Source organism: Sprattus sprattus (genome assembly GCF_963457725.1).
Source record: "Sprattus sprattus genome assembly, chromosome: 4".
Classification (NCBI taxonomy): domain Eukaryota; kingdom Metazoa; phylum Chordata; class Actinopteri; order Clupeiformes; family Clupeidae; genus Sprattus; species Sprattus sprattus.
Genome location: NC_137923.1, coordinates 15,451,831 through 15,471,302, shown reverse-complemented (window position 1 = coordinate 15,471,302; position 19,472 = coordinate 15,451,831). Strand labels below are relative to the sequence as shown.

The window sequence follows — 19,472 nt, the reverse complement described above, 5'->3', positions numbered from 1 at the left end:
ACTGTGCTGATGCTCAATAAAATCTCACAGAAAGACCATTTTCAGTTGTGATCTAACTTCATGTAGTTCAGGGGCTCCTCACATTAAAACGGAGTCCTATCGCTAATAATTTAGGTGTGAACAGCCGTAGGGGGTTTAAAGGATTTCAGTTTAAATCTCTGGATTTGGTTTTCAACAGCAATGGTGTGAAATGTGTGTGCAGACCATGAGATCGTGTTATGATAATCCACCGACTGATGTTTGTTGATGTGGACTGATTAAACTGATTAAGAGAGATTATGATGATGTGAGACCTTTGGATTTAAGGTCGGGAACTCACTGACCTCTGCCAGCAATGAGTCCTTGAGACCATCATTAACCCGTTCATATTTGACATTTGGAGCACTTCAAAGTGATGTGTTTAAAACAAACAGACATATATTCCCACTAAATCACTAAACAGCTTTTAGAACATCTAAATGGACCAAAGACCAATTCTGCACGGTTAGTCTTTGGCAAGTTTGTCATCAGTAAGCAACACTCTCCAGTCAGAACAGTATAGCTTTAGTTCAAACAGATGGCAGGGCACACACAAGGCAAAAAGAGAACTTAAACTAAGCTTTCAGAAAATCCTGAATACAAAATGCACTTCAATTTCACAAGGGAACAATTACAATAAAACATGCAGTATTGTTTTACAACAAAATGTGAAAACGAACCAGAAACAGAAACATATCTTCCATATAAAAGGCACTTCAATTTGCTATATATACACATAAATGATTCAGACTGCTGACAGCTTTTTTAAATACTTTGAAACATTTGGCTTATAATTAGAACAAGGCAATATGATTTGTAAGGATAAATAGCACATACAATAAGGCAACATTATACTGAGATTAAATATCAGAGTGAAAAGGAAGACATTTCAGAACAAATAACTTCAACTTAGGTTGTAATGTAAACGCCCCACCCCTGTGTTCCAACACTGTAGACATGGGCAGTTTTATTTCTTCTTGCTAGTGCAGTGTGATTTACCAAAACAGCAGAATTACTCAGCATAATGGGTGAGCTGTTGAATCCTATGTGATCATGTGAATTTCTTCATGAAGCGCAGCTTCACATAGGCAATGGTGAGGAAGAGGATGGTCATCACTACCAGAGCCACGTGGTTCTCCCATAAGCCCCATGTGGAGTAATTAATGCCCTGGGCCTCCAGTTGCTGTTCGCCTGTGCATCTACAAATGAGATGGACCAGCAGCCAATAAGTCATAACAGACAGTCCAGTAGTTGTAGCACACCACATACAGGATCAATTTTCAAACACCATTGGTCACCCTTACATTTCAAATAGTTTTAACTTTGTTCTTACTTTGTAATGTTTGTGTACTTCATTAACTACATACAGTGTAACTCACTAGTTAGTGTAACACACTAGTTACTGTGACAGCACTAGAGTGTAACACACTATTTAGTGTGACAGCACTTTGATTTCCACTTTATACCCATCCATAATCCTAAATTCAACCCTAACTTTAGTTTTCCTATAAATATGAAGTTTTTGTCTCTAACTATGCCAAACTGACTGTACTTAACACTATGAATTTCTGTGAATTTCTGGCTCTCGTCATAAGAGCATATGAGTTGGGATCCCTAGATGGAAATGATGTGCACTGCTGGGTATCTGTCAAGAGATGGCGCCAGAGAGCTCTAAGTGCAGGAAAGACAGTTCAGTGCAGTTCACAGTCAGATCAAGATAAGCAATCGACTATTCAGGGATTTAATAATTGCATACCACTGCATCTGAATTTTACAAAGAGGGACAACTGAGTTACAGGAATGCAATACCTTTGAAAATGGAGGCATGTCACATCTACCATTGAAGTTATTCATTTCTCATGTTGAGTGCATCTTCTAATACAAGTATGCATGCATATTTGTGTGAGTGTGTGTGCTTCTGTGCTTAAGTGTGCCTGAACCCATACTTGTAGGTGTGTATGCCCCGTGTGTACTTACGTCAGCTCGACAGGGTTTATGGTGTGGTTGTTCATGCGAGAGGTGATGGAGAGGTTTTTGCAGAATTCCAGACCCACAAACTCATTTATCTGCAAAGCCTGTTCAAACGAACATGGTGAACACAAGAAATGCTTTAAAAGGTGTAGGTTTATTTAACTCTCTTGCTCATCATGCTTTTTTGTCAAATAGAGAACAACAAAAAAGTTTGACTTGTAAAGTTAATATTGAATATTACTTGGTTTCTGTCTTTTTGAAAGTGTCTTTTCAAATCCATACATTAAGCATTTGAATCAGGTAAGCGTTTGTGTAACAATGCCTGTGGCGCTATCTTTTTGTTACCTGAATGTTCCTGTACCTCATCCTGTTCTGTAGGGAGCTAGCAATACTTACTGTTAAGCCGTAGCGAGGAATACTGAAGTACTTCAGCCAGGCCAGCCAGTCCATGATACTGGTCAATCTCACCAGTAGGCCAGAGAATATCTACAGAACAAATATGCCACAGCTGACAACAATTAGATGCTTTAAGGATTCGGTACCATAGAGTACAGAATTGAAGGAAAAGTATACTCTCTATAAATTGCTATGATATCGTGTCAAAATCATAGCAAATATTCAGAAATCTTGATATCAATACAAGAACTTACTGAGATGGGCTAATCTGCTATTTGCAAAACCAACCAAGGAAGACATGCTGTATATGTTTAAACTTAAAAGCAGGATCAACCTCTCTCTCTTTCTGTCCTTAGTTCTATAGGTTCTATTTGGTTATTGGTCATCTGTCAGGAAATAAGTGTTGAATGTAAGTGACATGTCTGAGGAGGTGCACTCACCATCATGAAGACGAAGCTGATGGTCATGAAGATGTTGGCGACTGCCACGACCGTCTGGTCGGCTGAGATGGCCATGGTCATGGCCGTGGCGGTGTAGGCCACCAGGGTCACCGTGAACATGAAGAGGAAGAAGGCCCCAACAGTGGGCTTGAACCCTGTCAAATAACACTGTTACTTCAACTCTGAGTGATGAACATTACACAGTGATTTCTTAATGGTAGAATCACCATTCAACCATCTACAGTATAATCAAGTAAAACACATCTACAGCAACTAAATAATAGTGACTACTGGTTACTGGTTACTGTTAACTATTGCTGTGGACTAATAATAAAAGCAGACATACCAATCATGAAGTATACCACACAAGTGAAGATGACTGATGGCATTGTGCGCAGAGCGATGATGTCAGACAGAATCTTGGACAGGAAGTAGACAGAGATCCTGTAGTAACCGCTAGTATACTCATGACTGGAGAGAGATAACATAGGTAGTCTCTCAGATCAGGCACTTAAGCCTCAAAATAAAATGCAGAAACCCTTATTTACACATCAGCACTGTTTCTATAAGAGAAGACCACTTGACTTCAAGAAGGAATTTACTTCACCTGTTGGTAATACATCAATATAATAGCAAGTAATCCTCCTGAAACCCCTAATATCAAATGCATCTGTGCATGACGCACCATACACACGCACACCCGTTGTGGTACATACATGAAGAGTTTCCTCTCGGTGATGAAGAGCTCAGCAGCTGAGAGCGTACTGAAACACTGGTTGGTTGTGATGAAAAACATTGCACCGAATCTGCAGAAGGAAATCAGCACACCTTGTAAAACCCCACTGCTGTACAACATTTAAGAAACTGGACATTTTTTATAATTACAAAAATATGGTAACATAACTTTTCATTACACCTTTACACTGGACTAAATGGCATGCAAAACACAGCACAGTTGGTCCTAAAACCTTGGTAGCATGCTAACGGGTGTCTTTAAGTGATACAGGGTAGCTGGCGATGTTGTGTTTTGAAAGCTGGACCAACAAAAGCACTTAGCCTGGGTGGTCACTGGTCAGTGGGAATCCTTCACATGACCAGCAAAATTAATTGGAGGATAGTACCAAAACTAGTTGCCAGTAAAACATAGTTCCAAAGATGGGAAAATGTTGCATACTGTTTCTTGTTGCTTTAACCTGTGGTGTCGTGCTCTCTACTAGCTATTCAGAGATGATATATATATTAAGGCCATGCATGTACACGACAATATTGACTGTTGCTGGCCCTACATGTCTGGGTACATAAATATGTCCAAAAGTAGGACTGTCAGAGGTTAAGTAGAATGCCAGTGGTGCAGGGAAACACTTCTATGCTTTCAGGGATGGTTTCTGTTGTGCTTTGCACTGTGCTGGGCTGTAGCATCTCCATGATGAATACATATCTCTGCTTCTTTAAACCAACTGTACTCATACTGTGGCAAATGAGCCTCATGTTATTGTGAATACATCAATGCACAAATAAAAACCCATGACCTATGGATTACTGTGGTTCTTACATTCCTACATATTTGTTGAAAAATGACAAACCAATCCATAATACAATTCAAGGGTTTTTCTAAGCCAGACGAAATGTCAAGTGACTAGAGTGGCATTAAAATTTAAATCCTTCCATTTAGCCAGTTCAGGCATGAGACACACACAGCCATGAGCCAGTCAAGGTGAGGAAAGAGCTGGATAATTTGATTGATGTTGTGCATATATAAATCATGACATGAAAATGTATGAAACTATGTGTATACAGTAAGTGCATGCCTGTGTGTGTGTGTGTGTGTGTGTGTGTGTGTGTGTGTGTGTGTGTGTGTGTGTGTATGTATGCTTGTGTCTGTGTCGGTGTGCGTGTGTAGACTGTATGTGCTCCACTGCACGTCAAAGCACAAGAAATGGGGCCAGTAATCAAAATAATGTGCATTGTGTGTGATTAAGGTAAGAGGCTTACACTTGCCACTTAAAGAGGGTCCCAAAGGGTATGTTATTCAGCTTATAACACTTCAGGTTAAAGCATTTATCTAAGGACCTATTCCTTAACACTGCTATGGACTCTAATCAGATCAAATGCCACGGCAGCCATTTTGGCCTTGGCTTGCTGTTGCTCATTGTGTCTGTGTACTCAACTCTGAAAACAAGAACACTTTGTAAATGTGTCAATCTGTAGAGGTTTTCATTTTAATTTCCTTAGTTTGTGCAAAGTTCTTTTTTAGGTTTTTGTTGTGGTTGTCCTCAATCTCTTACATGTGAAAGGACTCTTTACACGTGAAAGGACTAAAACTGTCATGCATTAAGAAATTAATTTAATTATCACAATTTCAGATTAAAGAAACCTGAGAATCAAGTGTCTACATTATGCATACAAGTTTTTTTTGATAATGTTGTCATCCATGTGCATAATTCACACTTGGTTTAGCATGCTATGTATATACATATTATATGTATGAATTTATGTTATTTCTTCCATTTTTGCACTCACCTGTTCTGGATGCCACTCTGGTCATCCTTTACACCAAAGAAAATAGCCCCCACGATGAGAGCCAGGAAGATGGTGACTCCAAGCTACAGGAACAACAAAGAAGAGAGGTCAAAGGTTGTGGCCTTCATCTCTCATTGGCAACACAAATGTGACATTTAGGCCCAATCTCAATACTTCCCCTTACCCCTTATCTTCCCCCTTACCCTTGAAGTTGCGCGTTCATGTGAGAGCTAGTGGTGTCTCAATACCCAATTTGATCAAGATTAAGGGGTAAGATTAAGGGGTGTATGGCCCTTGTTTTTGAGATGATCGGAGAGCTACCTTGCTCCTCCAAGGGCTATCCCAGAGCACACCGCGAAACCAGCTCGGGAATTTTCAAAAAAACATGGCTGCTTGAAGCGAGGAATATTTTACATGAATAAAGCTATCTACACAACTTTTTATATTTTTATAATGACTCGGTTTGATCTGAAATGTGCTACTCGAACGATGCATAGTATTGTAGGTCTTAACTGAAGCTTTCAAACGGTAGTTTTAGGATACAATTAGCGCGTATACCACCACTCCATTGGCTTATATGGTAGCTTGCCAGCTATCATGCTACATACACTACATGTAAGTATTTTTGGCTTATAATTAATTTAAAAATGACGACAGTCTTGTTTCGTGCTCTACACAGTTGTATACATATATATTTGCAACCATGTTCTTCATTAGACTTTTTTTAAATCGCTAGATTCATAGCTCATACAGTCACGCATGACGTACCCGAAACTGAGTGGCGTCTCATTTCATAGGGGAAAGATCTCAGCCCTTGGCCCTTACACTTGCAAGTGCTAGGGTTAAGACAAAGACAAGACAAAGCAAAAGGGGCAAGGGGAAGAATCGGGATTCGGCCTTACTCTTGGCTGTTAAAGCCCTGTTCCGACAGTCTTTCCTGCTTAGGAAGGTTCCTTGAGTGAAATGACCCAGGAGTATGTAAGTGGCAGCATTGATAAAAGGGTTAGGATTAGGGTTATCTTAATGCTTAGGAAAGGTGCTTCAGTTCTTCCTTTCGTATCTCCTTCAGCAAAGGGTACACTGGACCATCCTTTTAAGAAAGGAAAGGAGGTAGTATCGCCCCGCAATTCCTTGCGGCAGCAACAACAACCCAATCAACATCTGATCAGCGTGACCCATGTCAATACCATCCCCCTTCACATAATTAGAAGCCTAGTGTAAGTGCAGTCGGATTCTCTTAGCACCTAAGTCTTTATGAATTCTACTTCAAGTATTTCCTTGACCTATTCATGTTTTTCATCAAGGAAAGGTGTAAATTAACTCATCAAGGAAAACCAAGGTTAAGAAAAGACTATAGGACGCACTATCCGACCATAACCCAAGGTTCTTTTAAACACCTCAAGACCTGAACTGGGGCCAGAACTAAACTGAACTGAAAGAATGGGGCCATAGCTCCGAACCTAGCTCTTTACCAATGCAAAGATCAGGGAGGAGCACTGAGTGTACACAGGAAAGACTGCTGCTAGTTGATTAACATGAGCATCCATGCCTTGGGAGCAGTTCTTGTAGCAGCAGTTGTGGGTGATACTGTAGACTGTAGTACTGTAGTACTGGCTATACTAGCAGAGTGACTGTGCAGTGACTGACATAAGTTTGGTAAGCCATGTTTTCTCAGCCCTTGTGGTCCCAAACAGTACCATGACCCTTCAAGTGACCTGTTCTGCCAGCGAAAGTTCACCATTAGCCATGATAATGTAGACACCAACTTACATTATTCCATTACATAAAAACAAAGGGATCCAGGGTTTCCACACAATTGAGCACTCACTGCATGTAAGGTAACATGCGATTACTATGTAGGAGGAGGCACACATGACCTACATGAAGCCAGTTGATCTGTGAAGAGAACAGGAACACTCGCTGTGAGGGGCTAGCATAGGGGATTAGTCTTCCAAGAATGTTGACGTATCTTTGGCCTTGTTCACACATACAAGTAGGGTGGATAGAGAGTGTTTTTTTTTTTTTTCCGGAGAATTGTTCCCACAGCCACCAACCCTCTCCATACTGAGGAATGGAGCCTCTGAAGTCATGAGGAGGCCAACTGAATAAAACAGTCAAAAAGAGTGGAAAAAGACGTGAACTGTGAGAATGCATGGACAAAAATGGAAACATTTGAGCTGGTGGTGAAGCAGGATGGGATGAGAGTGGAAGATTAGAATGGAGATGTATAATGAATCTTTATTCGACTGGGATAGACAGTTTAAAACTCCCTGATCCCTGGCCAACAGATACAAACACATACCACCACAGAGGTGAGGCCCCAGTCATGAGACACTAAACCGCTCCATCCCTCATCACCCCACCCCACCACACTGCACCACTCTCTCCCAATGCCTTTCCTTTCTCCACCTGCCAGATATGATATCACTTCAGATCCCAGCCAATGGGGGCAACCAAGGGGTCACGGCAGTCACAAAATCTGATTAGGAGGCCAGGACGCCCTGGATTAGTCTGGTTCATCCGTGAGCCCATTAGCTGTTAATAATGCTTCAAGTGAGGGCTCCAGTGGCTGGCATTTCACTGCAGTGGGGGGGCTAATGAGGGCATAAAGTTCCCTTTCAGAGACGGCCAGGGTGGCGGGGTGGGCAATTAGTACCAGGCTTACTCTTGAGTCACTTACTCAAGCTGGGTAAGTCCTGTCATAAGGTCGTCAGCGTCAGGATCTCACAAAATTGTTTCCTTTTCTTTTCTGATTTCTTTCTTTCTTTTTAGGAAGGGATGGAGTGGTGAAACATTTCACTGTGTTTGGTGCCAAACAGATCCTCAGTCCAAAAGTAGCATGGGATGATGCTAAACAACTGCTCAGGAGTCTCTGAGGATTGAGAGCGTGCCTATGATGATGTGGTGTGTGTTTTAGCTTAGATTCGGTACTTCTATTAGTAGTAGTACTAGTGCTGAATATAACAAGCAAAAAAAAAAAGACAAAGGTCCTCGTATGCTCTCCCCTGCTCTCACACAAGTTCTCCTGAGGTGTTTAGTTCATCAGATTCAACTTTTTGACCCCAGGGTCACACTCATGCTTTGACCTGACCTGAGGAAGCAGCCAGTCAGGATAAAAGTGATTAGCCAGGCAGTGTATAGCACTTTAGACACAAAGTCTTTGTCAACATCTAACAAAAAATGTTGTGGTCAAGAGAGTGTCCCCCTTAAAAAATAGATAAGTACACTAAGCAGTATGTGAATTCTTGATTATCTTTGCAAATATGTGGCATAATTTGTCAAGGAGCTGTTTGCTACATACATTTTCCGCCACCTCTGCATCTTTACATCTAATGTTGGTAACAAGGCAAGTTGTAGAATTTTATACAGTTTGATCTATTAGCTTGTATCTTTTTTTCAGGCATTTAAGAACAATGATTACCTGAGCCACGGAAGTCTGTGGGTTCAACATCAGGTTCCGGAAGGTTCTTTTGAGCACCCACTTCAGCTGATGCAGGAATGAGCTGTTGTAGGTGATGGTACGGGCCTTGTGTATAAATGTGTAGTCTCTGCCATTGGTGATGCGTTCCAGTTCGGCCTTGGTGTCGCGGGCATAGCTGCAGTTACGGTACTCTTCAACCAATCGGTCCTCAATACTCTGTCGGTTGCTGCTTCCCTCCTCAAAGTCTAACTCTACAAGTCAGATAAAATATGGTCAGGGTTCTCCTCAAACTTCACTCAGTACAAACATGGTTCAGGGTTCTCCTTAAACTGTACCAACATGGTAACACAAAGCTACAACCAACATACACAGCTTTCTGAAAAGGTATAGGTCTGCTGTAGGCCTCATATAAGGTGAAGGGCATGAATCCACTCAGGTGTGCCAAAGAACATTGTTTTATGACCTTATATTATTCTAAATGCAATGATGAGTATATGGGCACAACGTTTTTCCTCTAGTTACTTTTAAGTTATTAAAAGAAAACCTAGTCAGTCCCACTGTTAGACCCTCTTGTTATTCACTTACAGGAGCCCAATATTATTGATTCCAGATTTGGCAACATCCAGACATCCTGAGTGGAAAATTGTCCAATGCTAACCGCTGAGTTTTAAGGGTAATCTGTCTGACTGCATCAGGCCATATCAAAGCCTCTGATCATCATAATGTGCTTGTTTTGAGCCTAATTTCTCTTATGGGCTTATAAGAACTGCTAGTTGGCAGGGAAACACACTAGAAATAGGAAATTCCCACCCTTTTAGAAGGTGAACAAGGTGATATTGTATTGTGGCAATTACTACACCGATGTCAGATAAAATAGCTGACAATTTCACAACCGAAATGCACAGGTAAGAGTCCTAATGTGAAAGTTGGAACTTCCTAACATGGAACCAGCATAAGCAGGGTCGTGCACAGGAGGGGGCTAAGGTTGCCCAGGCAACTGCCCGTCTGCCCTCCTCGACTCAAGATGCCCCTCCGAAGGGTTTAAATATTTTTTTTAAACAGTATAACGGCTGCAGAATTTCATGTAGGCCTCGATAATAAAAATTGCGGAATATGTGTGCGTGGGGAGGGGGCATGCCGGTGGCGGTTACAAAAATGAACGTGTTGCCACGTGTTGCCAAGGGCAGAGCAAAGGCCCTTCAAAATTCTTGTGCACGTAGACACACATGCATCACAAGAGTGTCCCTGCCACTTCCTGTGTCCGCCACTAGACACATGCAGAACAACATACGTAACTGTACCTCCAGAGGTATTCATCTTATTAAGGGTGACTGCCGTGGAGTCTCCATTGATGATATCCAGGAAGAAGTCTGCCGGGTTGTTATGTGCCTCACATGCATAACCTGAGGAACAATATCAGAAGTGTGAACAAACACAGAAGTTTATTTTTATGGATTTCATGACAGGTCTATCCTGCCTGTCAACTGCATTGACCTGTGACCAGTTTTGTTGCACAGACTTCTAAGAAGTCTGAACTAAACAGAATTATTGATTACGGAGGTGCAGCACAACAGTTCACATAGCTCTGACCTATATTAGCAAAGTAGTCCAGTGCATTCTGGGCTGGCCCATGATACACCTGTTTGCCGCTGACCAGCAGGGTAAGGGAGTCAAAAAGGCGGTAGATGGAGTACCGCGGCTGGTGGATAGACATTATAATGGTGCGTCCATGGTTAGCCATCCTAAAGCAACACAAAAGAGTTAGACTTATAACATTCTTGTCTGAGGCCAGAAATTATTTCATAATTTAGGCTTCTGTTTATTCCATTTTACAGGTAATGTTACTGCATGGCATTAGTTTGTTTTATCTTGAAGGACTATATCTCTACACATTATGATATGGGCACAAACAAATGTTTACGTTCCTTTCTGTTTGTATTTGCATGTGTGGGTCTCTGTGAATGACTAGTTGTGTATATGTGTGTGTGAGTATCTGCATCATTTGCATGGGTTCAATATGTCTGTACTTCTTAAGCAGCAGCAGGACTGAGTTGGCTGTGCTGGCGTCCAGACCAGTGGTAGGCTCATCCAGGAACAGAACAGAGGGGTCGATGATCAGCTCCATGCCAATGTTGGTCCTTTTACGCTCTCCTCCAGAGATGCCTCGAATCAGCTGGGTGCCCACCTGCACAATCCACAAGATCACAAAACATATAAACATACACAGAACAGCCCCACACAGACACAAATATATACATAAAATACAACACACTTAAGCTGATGTGTATGAAAACACATGTTAAAGAAAACACACAGCGAGGACAGGCTCATTCTGAAGATTTCTTTTTTATATTTTGCTCAGCTCATTCAACTTAACATTATTGAGTAAATAAAGTACATATAAATAAGAAAATTCTTATTCAAGTAGGAGTGAGAGAAAAGGAGTGTGTGTGTCTGTGAGAGAGAAAGTAGGAGAGGGAAAGGGTAAGAGTTTCTGTGTATATGTATGTGTGGAAGTGAGAGACAAAGAGAAATGCTCTTTGCTCTGTTTATGTGTATCTGCCCGTGAGTGTGTTGGAGTGCGATGAGTGGCTATGGAGTCTCTTGTGTGTGTTCAGTTACCCGTAACTGTGAGTTATGCAAGTGTAATTGTCCGTGTGTTTGCCACCTTAACACAATCGTGGCTGACTTCCAAACCTTCGAACAAATGCACGTGAAGGATTTCTCTCCAAGAGAATCTGGGGAAATTCTATGACTGTTTTCAGTTATTTCGAAAATTCAGCATGCCGTTATCCCAAGGAAATTCAGCAGTCTTTTCTCTGGGACCTCGGAGTGATCTATTATCACCCAGAAACCTTACTAGGGGGGAGCGAGAGAGAGAGAGAGAGAGAGAAAGAGAAAGAGAGAGAGAGAGAGAGAGAGAGAGAGAGAGAGAGAGACCTTGTCCTCACCTTTGAATCAGCCACCTTGCTGAGTCCCAGCTCTTTGATGAGCCGGTTGACACGCGTCTCCTTCTCCCTCTGGTCCACTGAGGCGGGCAGACGCAGTGCTGCGGAAAAACGCAGATTCTCCCTGACAGTCAACGTTCCCATCACCACATCATCCTACAGAGAAAAAACACAAATACCACCACAACACCACTCAAACCTCTGCATTACAGACATAACAATGCAGGGTCTCATAGTATGAGGTACAGCATTAGCCATTCAGAGCATGCCATTTCTCTGCGAGTATACTGTATGCAGACAGTACCAGGAAGTTTATGCTACCTGGACCACATAGCCAGACAGGCACTTAAAGTTGGGGGGCTGGGGTGCTCCATCTATCAACACTTCTCCTGACAGACCAGTCGGGTCCTTCCTGGCAGCCAACACATCCAGGAACCTTAAGAAATAATAAAGTAATGTGTATAGGTAAGGGTTAATTACGTGAAGCGCACATAGATACAATTTTATGGCTTCTTATTCTCTGGTGGCCTTAAATACCCTGCCCTCATGGAGAGGCTAGAGCATCCAGGTTACCTCTCTTGCACTAGTGATGGCATTTCACAGGAACTGACATAATACAGTGCACACATATAAAATCATGTAACTCCAAAAGGAGGGAAGTAATTCTTTAAAATAAGTAAATGATAACAATAATAATAATAATAATAATAATAATAATAATAATAAATGTAGGACTGAGCAGTCCTGGTAAGGAAGGAGTGCAGTTGTCGGATCTTAAAATGTTCGTAAGGTTTATAATATCTCAATGTACTTACGAAGACTTCCCGCTTCCTGTGGGTCCTAAAATAGCATTTAAACCAGGTTGCATGATCCCACTGGAAAACAGGGAGAGAGAGAGAGAGAGAGTGAGAGAGAGAGATCTGATCAGAGTTAACTCACTGGTTTTGTCAAAAATTCCTCAAGTGCACTAGGGCATACGAGACATTTTCAGATAGTGTGTTAAGTCTGGTCTAATATGAGCGTGTTTTTGTTAAATATTATGGGCAGTAGCGAGGAGTAAAACGTTAATTGTCATTTTACTTTCATTAAAATTTCAGACGTTCAGGCGCAGATATAACACAGTCACGCAATGCAAACTTTCACCCAGTCAAAATTGCACAGATCACATTTATTAATTTATTGAACAAACCTTGCCTTCACTCCAAAATCTTTAGCTGCGGTGCAGGAAGATTGAATTGGGCAGTTCTTTGAGTAAAAGTGCTATAATCCAGCTTCTCAACAGCCGAGCCACTTACCTTGCCTTGGCCTCAAGGTGTCATTAGAAGAGTAGAGCACAAAGACCATCCTCACTCTTGGCAATTAATTCCATTTGGTAACCAAATATCACTGTACTTCATTTGTATTTGGCAGCCAAATGTATTTAGCAAATAACACTTTCCAGTGGTATGTGGCACAAGGAAATAGGGGTATGGTACAAACATATAATATACATACATTTTGTATGTCTATTATATAGGTGTGCAGCAGTATTAATTAGAATAGCAATAATATTAGTTGCACTGTAAAGGTTTGTTACTCAAGAAGGTAACAGAAGTAATATACAAGCCTGTCCCCCTGTTTAACAGGAACCGTCCTGACTGTACTGATTTTAGTTGCTATTCTAAATAAAGCAGTGCCAAAATCGTGCGACAGTAGTACAGGAGGTAGAGAAGTCGTTTAGTAATCAGAAGGTTGCTAGTTACCCTGTCGATACCCTGTCAAAGCGTCCCTGAGCAAGACACTGAACCCCTAAATGCTCCTGATGTGCAGTGTGCCATCAGTGTAAATGCAAATGTGTATACATCCTTGTAAGTCGCTTTGGATAAAAGCGTCTGCTAAATGACTAAATGTAAATGCCCAGCAGTGTAGCAAAACACATCCAAAACACACATCTACGGGCACTTAGCAATAGTGGGCTTATCTCATGGTCTCTGTAAAGCATATTTGTGACCATGTGTTATCTGAAATAACCCTAAACTGTTAGAAAAACCATTGAAATGAATTAGTGGTAAGTAAATGCACTTGGACATCTATTTGGTACATTCCACAGACTGCAAAGAAAGGTTCTATCGGGGACTTACACAAACCAGTCCTTCAGACAAAAAAAAAGGAACTAAATGAAGTAGAGTCTTGTCGCCTATCACGTGACAACATTTAATTCCATTCCCTGGCAGGCTGCACTCTGGTATATCAAAGAGATTATACGCAAGAAGGCATGCTTAATAGCCTATAATTAACACTATGGAGAAAGGCAAAATTATGCATTCGATCTGCCCTGGGAAACGCCAGAGGCATTTACTGCCATTGGGACAGGCTATGTGAGAAAGAACCATAACTACTGAGTTGAAACAAGCACAATTACAATACGCTGTGGATCTATCTATCCTTTGTGTTAGGCTGTTGTTTAATTCATGATTTTTATTCAGAAATACAGGTATGATTGATGGTTATGGTCGTTTTTCTCAGATTTAGGATACAGCAAATATGTCATTAATACTGATGAAGGCATTTGTAAATGTGTGAGGCTAACTTCCACTAACTTAAACAAGTTATAAATTGTTCAGAGACATGTTAAAACTAAAAAGCTTGGTAGGAGCTACAGTCTTTCTGACATTACATAATACGTCATACATTATATAACATAGCATTATGTAAACTACTGCATTAAAGGGAGTGGTTATGTGTGTTTTGACTCACCTGAGATCTACCAGTATCTCCTTAGCGGTGGTCTTCCTTTTACATAGAGGTCCACTCTTGAGTTCCACTTTATACTGGATTTTGTGAAAGCTGACAACAGCACCACGCTGAGTCTTGCCTGTTTCCATGGTGATGACCTTTGGCCCTACCAGGCCATTGGTGCCCATATCCTCCAGCACCTGTATGTTGACATGATTTGCCCGATCCGCCATCTCCTATGGGCGTCTCTGTACCCAACCAAAGTTGCAACTACAGTTACATGTGTGACAAGGCAACAGCATGGAGAAGGCAGTGCCAATACATTCCTATGTGGTTGTTGTCAGTCTGTGAATTATATTTGAGCTTACTAAACAGAGAACTCACTTGTTAAATGGAAACTTTGGGATTTTTCACATTACCTGGTCCCTATTTCTTAGGTCTTTTCGGGTCCAAACCTTTACTTAGGACAATTGACGATCGATTCAGTATTCAGCTAGAACACTATAACTGGCAACAGCAAAATGTAAACGTACTTCCATGGTGAAGGCATCTGCATCAAAGTAAACTGCTTGTTCTTGCCACTGACAGGCCTGACAAGTCAAGTCAAGTCAAGACTTTTGTCTGACAACATGGAAAGGATCCTTACAGAGATAGACCTGTGACTGTTTACCTCAGTAACTGTAAAGAAACTGTAGAAAATGATGTTTCCAGTTTCAGTGTTTGTTTCTGTAGGAAATGACTGAATTTTACATAAGTCTAATATCTAGGCACTCTGAGATTCCTTTGAATGAAAAGTGCTTTAAAAATAAAATGAATTATTATTATTATTATTATTTATTATCTAAATCATTAAAGACAACAAAAGAAAAACAGATGGTTGAAGTCTGTGCTAATGCTATGACAAATACCTGTACAAAATGTAAATATGGGAAAATTAAATAAATGAGTGAAACAGCAAGTTGACTGCAGAGAAGTTTCTTTTGTCTTTGTTTTAACATGATCTAAGGCTAAGCGAAGCATTTTATGTTGTACCTGTACCTTACCAAACATGGCCATACATTTCTATACAACTGTGTGTGTATGAGCAGGGAGCCCTCAATGATATCAGAGTTCGGCATGCCCCTTATAGGAATGCTTCTTGGTCAAAGTCAAGCATGGAGCTGCTCAGCCACTGGCTAGGGATATAAAGAGTTCAACTCAGCCTGTGAAAAGGTATCAAGGACACCTTTCATGTATGAGCAGGTAAAATGTGATAGATGCGGAGCAACAGCAGTGTCATTCAAAGGCACAGGTGCTCTGTATAATAATACCAGGCAGTGTGCGTTGTCATCCTCACTATTGGTGTTCCTACTACTACCTTTCTGAAGCTCGTAGTCATGAGAGTAACTATTGTCGTCGTGCAAGCTATTCAAAAGCTGAGCAGGGGCAGACATTGGCTACATTGTTCACCATCAACATATCTGAGTGTATTCAATTATGGGATGTTCAGAAATCAACATCATGCGACCTCACTGCAGAGTTGGAAAGTGGCGAGAATCCCAGAGTTTGGTGATGTTGTGCAAACGATCTCAGTGATTCAAAGAGACAGTAACACATTGAGCAAAAGGGTAGGGATCCTTCCTCACATGGAAGTTAAAGCTATTGCAAGTATATCGCATGTTATCACTGACCATTGCCTGCGTAAGAATTGAGGTAGCTTCTCTCCACAAACTCACTGTAACGACACACCTCATGTTTGGGTGGTAGTTGTCATACTAGATCTCTGTAGATCGTGAACTACAATACATTTGAAGCATTCTTCTGAGAAGTGAGTTTTAAAGGCTAACAGTTTCTTTAATACTAGTTCCCGTATACAAGATAGGCGAGCATCACTCTGAGAGGAATGTATGGGCGCTTACTTTATGTATTCCCTGTTCAAACAAACTGATGCATTTGGCACCTTAGGGTTGGGGAGACAGTAGCCATCGTCAAGGACTTTCCACTAAATAAACCGGTAAAAATGATTCCACAACACAACAGGATTTGACAGTGTCCATAGGAGGGGGAAATGTGCACATATTAAGCTACGGTTACGAAAGCTTGTCGTAAGCACGAGGTGTCACCGGCAGTTTCCTTGACAGATCCGCGCGTTATGCCTCGCGAGCTTAGCCTTCAATGAGGAATATCGAATAAGCGAGCGCTTCAACTACGACTGCTGAAACTGGCCCAATGCAGACACAAAAAAGGCAAAATGCCTTACCTGTCTTGAAGAAATTTAGTTTCGAGGTGACAAGCAGACTTTTCCTTGCAATTGTTCCCGGAGTGACCTCAAGTGGATTTACTCAGTCCCATACCACGCGTTGCTTATATAGACTCCAGAAGCTGTTGAATTAAACGGGAGGTGGGCAGAGCACATTCGCCTCAGATGATCCGTGAAAACTTCAGTGTGACATAAGTCACAGTCACAGGTATGAAGAAGAATGTAATGTAATGCCTAGACCATATGCTAAATTTAAGTAGGCCATGCGTTTTGCCTTTGGAGGCCTGTTTAAGTGCAGTGGCTTGCAAAAGTATTCAACCCCCCTGAAAGTCATCACTATTTTCTGGTTTCCAAAAGATACTGACATATTTATCTGAACACTTATATTGTAGCATATCTTAAAGGCTAAATAAGTTGTTTATCTACTAAATAACAGCCTTAAGTATTCTAAAATGAAAGTACCAGCTTTACACATTGTTCTTTTGCAGTGTTGCACCCCATTATTCTGGGTAGAATTTTTTATAAAAGATTTAGGTTGATGGGGATGGCATTCCTGGACTATGGTGCCACGGATTTTCAGGAGAATTTTGATCAGGACTTTGACAGAGGCTCGATTGCTTTCTCCTTTGTACGTGGCTTTTTGATACAGTAACTCTTAATGCAAATACTGATTGGGAAAATAATAGGCCATAGTTTACATTTATTATTAAACTTAATTTCAATACATTTTGGACTCTGCCACTTCAGCCAATGAAATTACAGTATCTTGTCTCGAATAGGGCTCATTTGAAAACTTGGTAATTTATTGTTTACTCTTCTAGTATAAATAATAATATGAACTAGAAAATGCATTTCCTGAAGGAAATACCAGTGCATGAAATGCAAAGGTTAAGAAAGGAAGAAGAAAAGAAAGAAGAGTGAAAGAAGGAAAGAAGAAAGGAAAGAAGAGTGGAAGAAGGAAAGACAAAAGGAAAGAAGAGTGAAGAAAGGAGAGAAGAGTGGAAGAAGGAAAGAAGAAAGGAAAGAAGAGTGAAAGAAGGAAAGAAGAAAAGAAAGAAGGGTGAAGAAAGGAAAGAAGAGTGGAAGAAGGAAAGAAGAAAAGAAAGAAGAGTGAAATAATGAAAGAAGAAAGGAAAGAAGAGTGAAGGAAGGAAAGAAGAGTGGAAGAAGGAAATAAGAAAAGAAAGAAGAGTGAAAGAAGGAAAGAAGAGTGTAAGAAGGAAAGAAGAGTGAAGAAAGGAAAGAAAAGTGGAAGAAGGAAAGAAGAGTGGATGAAGGAAAAAAGAAAGGCAAGAAGAGTGGAAGAAGGAAAGAAAAATGGAAGAAGAAAATAAGAAAGGAAAGAAGAGTGGAAGAGTGAACAAGAGTGGCTCTGGATGAAGAGATAAAGAGAGAGTGAAAATATTGAAAAAAGGAGATAAAAATGGAGTGAAGAAGAGAGATTGAGGGTGAGAGAAAGTTGACTGAGAGAGAAAGATGGAGAGATGGAGAGAAAAAAATAAAGAATGGATGGTGTCTTAATGTTCCTATAGTTACAGTTAAATTGAGAGGGACAGAGAGAGAGGAGGTTCCTTTGATTTGGCATAGGTGTCAGTAAAGCACAGGTGCAAGCCAGTTTAAAGACCCTATTATGATGTCATAATGGCCCAATGTAAGTCAATGGGAGAAATTTATATTCGTTTTTCTTTAATATCTTAAAATGTATAAAGTTTAGAAAAGTGAAAAATACATAGCATAAGTGTCGTTTACAAGACCTACGCGACAAAGTTTGAATGAAGTTTCTACGTTAAGCGGTTCGGGCTGAATTAATCGCAGAAAAAGGTAACAAGAATAAGAAGAAGAAGAAGAAGAAGCCTAGGAATAACAATACAGGGCATTTCATGCACTGTAATGAGTTGGGATGGGGTAAAACGAGGATCTTAGCGTGGTACCCCAAACACAACGTCACACGACACAGCCACCACTGAACCCCAGATCCACAGAGGGGAAAAATACAAACACACAGACAGAGAAAGTAAGGGAAACACAACTTCAGAATTCAAAAACACATCCAGCCCTGCTACATGCAATAAACAGACCTCTTATGCTATTTACTTTGCACATTATGGGAATATAAGTGTTGTAGTAATACAAAGAATAATGGATAGACTACAGTATTTAATATATCAGATTACATGTCTTTCTGGCTGGTTTTGTCTGTTTTTGGTTTGAGTTTGACTTAAGTTGTATGACCTTCACACATGGCTAGTTACAAATGTATGCTTTTGTAACAGTGAACGTTGACATAATTCAGATTTTCATAACACCATATGTTCACATTATGAAACAAGTTATCTGCCGTTTTGTAACTTTGATTTATTGCTTGCTAATGTCAAACAAGACTGGCCCATTAAACAATAGCCAGGACCTTAAGCACACATCTAACAAGAATAGAACCAATCACAAAACGTCTCTGGAGGAGATCTTAGTTAATGATCATATAGGTCCGACCAGTGTGTTTTTACGTCACCAGTTTAAAACATCTGAATCACATCAAGAAAAGGTGACGAGACTGGCGTAAATAGTTAAGGTCAATAACCCGTGCCACATTGAATTAGTCAACAACACTCAGAGGTTTTCACTCCTCACTGTGGTAAAGATTGCCAAAGTAGACCTATTAGGTATTAGTCTAGTTGTGTAACTCCTGCCATAAAAAGATACTTTTTTTTTTCTTTAATGAACAGTTTAAGTTCTAACCAGTCAGTTGGCCTCATTCTAAGGATAAAACTGGGTATAAATCACCACTCCATAATTTCCCATTATAC

The 19,472-nt window shown here is 40.7% G+C and overlaps 1 protein-coding gene across 1 annotated transcript; it reads right to left on the bottom strand.

Annotated features, from left to right (window-relative positions):
• Positions 1-1,069: 1,069 nt before the first annotated feature.
• Positions 1,070-14,662, bottom strand: abcg2d (ATP binding cassette subfamily G member 2 (JR blood group); the record flags this gene model as incomplete). The annotated part of the gene is made up of 15 exons (XM_080836475.1): positions 1,070-1,217; positions 1,996-2,093; positions 2,386-2,475; positions 2,826-2,980; positions 3,172-3,296; positions 3,542-3,631; positions 5,346-5,428; positions 8,767-9,017; positions 10,068-10,169; positions 10,357-10,508; positions 10,794-10,951; positions 11,718-11,870; positions 12,036-12,150; positions 12,530-12,589; positions 14,451-14,662. 15 exons carry the CDS (start codon positions 14,660-14,662, stop codon positions 1,070-1,072), a joined length of 1,992 nt encoding a protein of 663 aa, XP_080692601.1.
• Positions 14,663-19,472: the final 4,810 nt, after the last annotated feature.